At 41.9% G+C, this 6258-nt stretch overlaps 1 protein-coding gene across 1 annotated transcript; it reads left to right on the top strand.

Annotated features, from left to right (window-relative positions):
• Positions 1 to 484: 484 nt before the first annotated feature.
• On the top strand, positions 485 to 3579 carry camk2n2a (calcium/calmodulin-dependent protein kinase II inhibitor 2a). Its single transcript, XM_008281212.1, has 2 exons — positions 485 to 914; positions 1613 to 3579. Exons 1-2 carry the CDS (start codon positions 746 to 748, stop codon positions 1681 to 1683), a joined length of 240 nt encoding a protein of 79 aa, XP_008279434.1. The 5' UTR covers positions 485 to 745; the 3' UTR covers positions 1684 to 3579.
• The last annotated feature ends 2679 nt before the right edge of the window (positions 3580 to 6258 follow it).

The raw sequence follows: 6258 nt of genomic DNA, 5'->3' as shown, positions 1-6258 counted from the left end.
AATCTACGATATAAAACAATCATTAGCTGCAGGACTAATCTCCTTGCTCATGCCTTTATGATGCCTGTTATGATTCCTTTGGCTTCAAATATAAAGCTGAGATCTGCCTTGATGTTTACTATACACACAAAAGACAGTAAAAGTCAAAAACCTGCGTGCTCAGGCCTCAAAGTTATTTCCACCTCTCGCCTGTTGGTGTCGCTCTTGCTCCTCTCCCTCTCGGAGTCCCCTAAACTCACACATATTCACACACAAACACACACACACACACTCGCGCTTCAAACCCGGATGGATGACTTCACCGTTCTGCCTGGGTTTCCTTTATGATCCCGGGATCTCCCACTTCCCTCGCCAGACATCAGCCAGCAACGCAGGCGAACGCAGCTCTCTCTCTCTCTCTCTCCTCTCTCTCTCTCTCTCCCTCCTCTCTCTCACTCACTCTCTCACGCACACACATACATACACACTACGGTCTTTCTCTGCAGCTGCAAACACATCTAGAGAGCACAGAGAGACCACAGCAGCAGCCGGACCTCACACACACTCGCACGGCGGCCCCTCATCCAGTTACGCTCAAAGAGGATCCCAGCAGGAGACGCACCAACCGCTGCACAAAGAGGAACCTACGGCTGCACTGCGCACACGTCTCCAACTCGAGGAAGACTTTTTTATCTACTTTTTGTTTTTCTTCTCGAAAGAAAAACCCTCTCCATAGGGCTTGGTGATCCTTCTCTGTCGTGCCACAATGTCCGAGGTGCTGCCATACAACGAGGGGAAAATGAACGGCTACGGGGCGGACAGCGAGGTCAGTCAGATGTCCTTTAGCTGCGGACTGCAGGACACAAGCGCCTTTTTCGCTGCGTCGCAGGCGAAAAGACCCCCAAAGCTTGGACAGATCGGCAGAGCCAAGCGAGGTAAAGGATGGTTTAATAAAATGAAGGATTTATTATTCTTCTTATTATTATTATAACTGACGCAGGAGCGCAGTTATTAATGTGGTGCAAAATGAGCCAAATACGCAAAAACCTGCAGTGTGTTAAGTAGATGAATAATGAGTCCAGTGAATATAATCATCACCATCTTTTATTCTAAGCCATTCAATTTCCAATATTTGTTGCTTTGAGAATGCACCACAGTGTTCCTGATCCGAGGGTCGAGTTTTGGATGACAAACTGTTTACATTTACGCACTAGAAAAAGAAAAAAAAAAAGATCTTTCGTGCAAAGGACACACCCCGCGTTGCACTCATCAAACAATAAGATAAAAGCCTGGCTGGTCGCCATTACAGGGGAACGAGTTGTTTTCCACCACGGCACGATCGATGGTGGAGGATTTGCACTAGTGCTTTGTTATTTATTTATTTATTTCTCCACCTGCAGCCGCGCCACGGCCACATTTACGCGCACTTAGTTTGGTGCGACACGTTGTCCCCTTTTTCTGTGCGTAAAAATCAGGTTGTGGTGAAAGAAATCGTGATTTGCAACAGCAATAAATAAAAACATGTTACGTGTTGGCCCCCGTTGGGGTTCTCAGCTGTCATGGTGTCAGTAAACATCCCTTCTTCTCCTCTCTCTCTCTCTCTCTCTCTCTCTTGCTCTCTCTCTCTCCACAGTGGTCATCGAGGACGACCGAATAGACGAGGTCCTGAAGGGGATGACGGACAAGTCTTCACCCGGCGTTTAAACACGAGCGATGCCTTGCAGACTTTTTTAATTTTGATCACCGATTTGAAGCACTTGTCGGCTGTGCATGTTCGAGGATTGCAGGGAGAAAAAAAATCGACGGCACGAAGCGAAAGGACGGGATGATGGTGAAATGGGGAGAGAGAGAAAAAAGAAAATGGCAAAGAGGAAGATGAAGGGGGAAAATGGCTTAAATGAAGAGATGTGAAGAGGAGGAAGAAGAAGAAGAAGAAGAAAGAGTGAAGAGGAGGAGGAGGAGGATGAGGAGGAGGAAGAGACTCTGGAAAAAGACCAAGATTTATCATGGGATTGCTGGCAATTCTCCAAACGAATCCCGATTTTAACTCCTGCTGCGCAGCAAGATGTTGAGATGGCGGACACTCTGCTCTGTATCTCAACCTCTGCTGACTTTAATGATGGATGAACTTGTCATTACTCCACGACCATCTCTCTTGTTTCTTTTTTTTCTTCTTCTTCTTTTTTTTTTCCCAAAAAGCGCTGTAAGCAACAAAATACTGCAACTAGAGGGTGAAGTTAAATCCCAGCCCTATTTCAATAAGTTGTACAGTAGGTAGGCTAAGCTCTCAGACGTCCCCCCTTTCCCTCCCTCCCCCCTCCTCTCTCCTTTAGGCTTTGCTTTGTTGATTCAGTCAGCGACGGTGCATTCAAGGGAGCTGTCCTTTCAGCACTGATCCAATGCATTCCTGTTGCTGCTAATGCTTTTTTAAAAATACAATTCAAAAAAACAAAAAAACAAAAACAAAAAAAACAGACCAACCAAACTCTCCAATCTACTAAATAGAGGAGACCCATTGTATGTAAAAAACACACACATATATCCGAGGATGGTGCAATGTTAATATTTTCTGTAGTAGAATCCCATTTGTTTTGGCACTTATACAGCATTAGGCCTCATGTTAAGCTGAAAAACAGGCTACATTCTACTTCTTGCATTACCCATCAGTGGTTAAAAGGTGCAGGCTGGCACCTCCATGTAGCTGATTTACACCTGCACATATCTTTTTTTTTTTCCTTGCATTTTTAAAAATGCTCAGATATCTACAGAGGCCAGCAGATAATGTGGAGATTATAGTAAATGTTTTAAATAATAGTCATGAAATTGATGGAAAAAAAAAAAACAAGCTTTCTATAATTTGGATATTTTCATTTTTTTGCGATTATTTGTGTTTCGTCCTCTATGGATTTTAAAAGGTTTTTCTCCATCTATTTGCATGAACTGTCACTCCGGTGCCAACGCAGGTGCCACCACTCTTACCCTGGCACGCTTCTTTTTAACAAAAGTCATATTTGTATTTTTATATCTAAATATTTGTTATTTAAATTATATGCTAGTCTATCGTCTTACAATTCATCAACAAAAATATTTGTACTTCAGAGAGGATATACAGAATGAGACTAGGCTTCATGGAGGCGAAGCTAAGATTTTCGGTGGACTGGTCTCATTCTATATCAGATGTCGGACGTTTTTTAAAGACTAACTGAATGTGTCTGGGGTTTTTGCACACATCAATGTTAAACTATTATTAAGAAATCGTATACTGTGACTTGAGCTTCGTTGATGAATTTGTTAGAAAATGGCAGTTTTAGAGTATATTGCACTGTTTACGAGTATCCTCAAATAACACGTTGTTATTTGACCGATTTTGGACATTACAGTTTTTTGTTTTTTAATTTTGTTTATTTTGTACCATTATTTTAAAGAAACTGGATATGGTTTGTTGTGCATGAAACCTTAATATTTTCAATAATGAAACATTGTTTTATGAAGCAAAAAAGCAACAAAAATGTCATGACATTCTAAGAATGAGTCATTGTATATTATGATGCCATTTTCACTGTATTTGGTGAATTAATAAATGGTGAAAGAAAATGTTAATGTGATTCCTTGATATGGCTTTTGTCCCAAGACGCTCTCAGTGAGCAGAATGACAATGAGTCAGTATCGGGTCTTGTTCTGTGAATGAAACCGAAGAATAAAAAAAAGAGAGAACATAGAGAGCACATGAGCTCACCGCATTAACTCTGAGAGATGAACCTTTTAAACAAACACAACTCACACACAGTTGCAGTATTGGCCTGAGCAGCCAATGGAATCAGCAGCCATCACCTTTGTGACAGTAAATACTGCTCCTTAATTAAAGAGCAAGGAAGAAACAGTGATCCATCTGTTAAGCTGTTAAACAGCTCTGTGCTGGCCTACACTAGTGAATCCATTAAATCACAGACCCCTGGGGAGCCACGATTGGCCACATGATCATCTATCACAGTCTGGCTGTACAGTGTCCTCATACTGTAGCTCTCATGCAATGGCGTGCACTCGCTCGCTTCAGTTCGAATCTGATGTAAAACGCTGCCTGTGTCATGTGCAAAGGTCTTAAAATCAACAAACGTCCTGTGGTTTTCTAACCTTTCATGGCCAACGTGTCCTCACTGCAGCTGTCCCATAGATGAGATGATCTACTGCTGAACAGCGTTTAATGGGAGAGAGAACACAGTAGCTTCAGAGAATCTGTGGCAAATCAATACAAGACTTTATTGTCCTGGGATCTGTGATACATCTTGGCCTCTTTTCTCCCATCGTATCAAGTTTGGCTTCACACCCCAGCCATTTGGAGCGGCACAGACTGATGCATTTGTTCATTACTTGTAGTTCTTTGTTGGATTTTTGCCAGATGTTTTAGAGATAACCCTGTAAAGACAATCACTGTCAATTTCCATAAAGAGGTCTGTGAAACTGGGTGAAACTATCAGGTGGAAGAAAGGGGCGAAGATGCTGTTTGCCAGCAGTGTCAGGTTAAAAAAAATAAAATTAAAAAAACAAAATTGTGTCACCCCTCACCCAGCAGTAATACTCAGACCTGAGCAGCTCTGATAACAGCTCAATAAAGATTAATTTCCTAGTAATCACGCTAGAATTCTTTCCAGGAAATCATGCTCGATGCACCATGGATTTTATTTACGTCTTATTTGTTCGTAGAAAAAAGCCCAAAACATCTACAGTAAAAAAAAAAAAAAGAAAAAAGTGACATGTTCTGAAAACAACACATGATCCTTCTGTCATTCTGATAAAAGAACATCAACAAAGCGTCACAAGTGTAACCATCCACATTCCCATCAGCGGGATTATTGACTGTCCTGATAACATCAGCACTGCACTGAATGAACAAATAGTGCTATTGATCATGTTGTTGTTGTGGATGTGTGTGTGTGTGTGTGTGTGTGTGTGTGTGAAGCCATGGACAATTACACTTTCCACAGTAATGGGCAGCCCTGGAAGGCCGGAACCGGACAGACATATTTGGGCAGATATTGAATTGTGTCAGCTCGGCTTCACACCTCTGGCTGTCGTGTGTGTGTGTGTGTGTGTGTCCGTGTGCATGTGACTTTTACAGTAATTTGCTTGAAAGTCCTGCTATCAATAGTGCTGCAGCGCGCCACATCCTCTGGTGTAATGAGATTTGTGTTCTAATGTATAACTGTCCAACTGTTTCACACTCACAAAATATTGTAAAAATGAACACTGCTGATTATCTTTCAGTTAACGGAGCAGCACCGACCACGAGTTTATGCTACAAACAAAGTAATCTGTGCAGCTAAAGCGCCTCATGCACCACAGAACTCCAATGTCATGCGCTAAAACACGCAGCAGACTGTTTCAAGGTGAAGTATCGCTTCATTACTACGAACAAAAGCCGACGCGGTCTCTTCTGTAACTACAGCCCGGCGTCTATATATCAGCTGATGTATTGCGGACGTCGTCTCGTGTACGTTGGGCGATAAGTAACGAGATGCAGCACTTCAGGATTAACAGAGTCTCTGTAGTGTCCACCTGAGAGCACTCAGAGGTGTCAGAAATTCCATTCAAACACTTCTTTGATAAAGAAATGTTAAAAAAGCAGTTATGACATTTCGAGAAACCTGCTTATTAGCCACAATTTTGTACTTCTAGTGTATCATCATTAGATTTGAGTCATGCTGATAAACCTTCAATTTTCCAAAAGTGACTCCCCCCGCAACCTTTAAAGCTTGAGTGTGGGGTTTTTACATAGAAATGAACATCCATTAAAGCCAGATGAGCTCACAAAAGTCTGATTGAACCAATCAAAAATCTTTCAGTATTTTTGCAGTTTAGCAGAGTTTTAAACTCAATGCATCAACTAGCGATGATCAGTTTGAAGATCGGAGCCACCACAGCTGAGCAAAAAATCTAGCAGGGATTCAAGAAAGGTTTCTGGTGCTACAGATAAAACAGCAACTCAGTGTTTAGAGGAAGACATAAAGGGAGACAAAAGTGTCCCCATGCAGGTTTAAGACAGGCAGAAGGTTGGTTCACAACAATATTGTGTCTCCATTCTCAAAGACTCCTGTAAGCATCTGGGTGAAAAAAAAATTCTGCAGAAAAGAAAACAGCAAAAAAGATGTTTAACTTGTGCCTCTTATATCTCACCCCGCAAATGTCTGGACAGTAATAATGAAGCTGGTTGTTAGTTTTGTTCAGCCCTGGAAACGGTGAGTTTGGTTTGTTCTGAAGGTCCAAAATCTGCCAATTTATATC

This window comes from Stegastes partitus, unplaced genomic scaffold (genome assembly GCF_000690725.1).
Source record: "Stegastes partitus isolate 25-593 unplaced genomic scaffold, Stegastes_partitus-1.0.2 Scaffold226, whole genome shotgun sequence".
Lineage (NCBI taxonomy): Eukaryota > Metazoa > Chordata > Actinopteri > Pomacentridae > Stegastes > Stegastes partitus.
This window is presented reverse-complemented; position numbering and strand designations above follow the sequence as displayed.

Coding starts and splice junctions, on each gene's coding strand:
- camk2n2a (XM_008281212.1), top strand. CDS start 746: ATGTCCGAGGTGCTGCCATACAACGAGGGGAAAATGAACGGCTACGGG. Junction 915..1,612: donor GATCGGCAGAGCCAAGCGAG/GTAAAGGATGGT, acceptor CTCTCTCCACAG/TGGTCATCGAGGACGACCGA.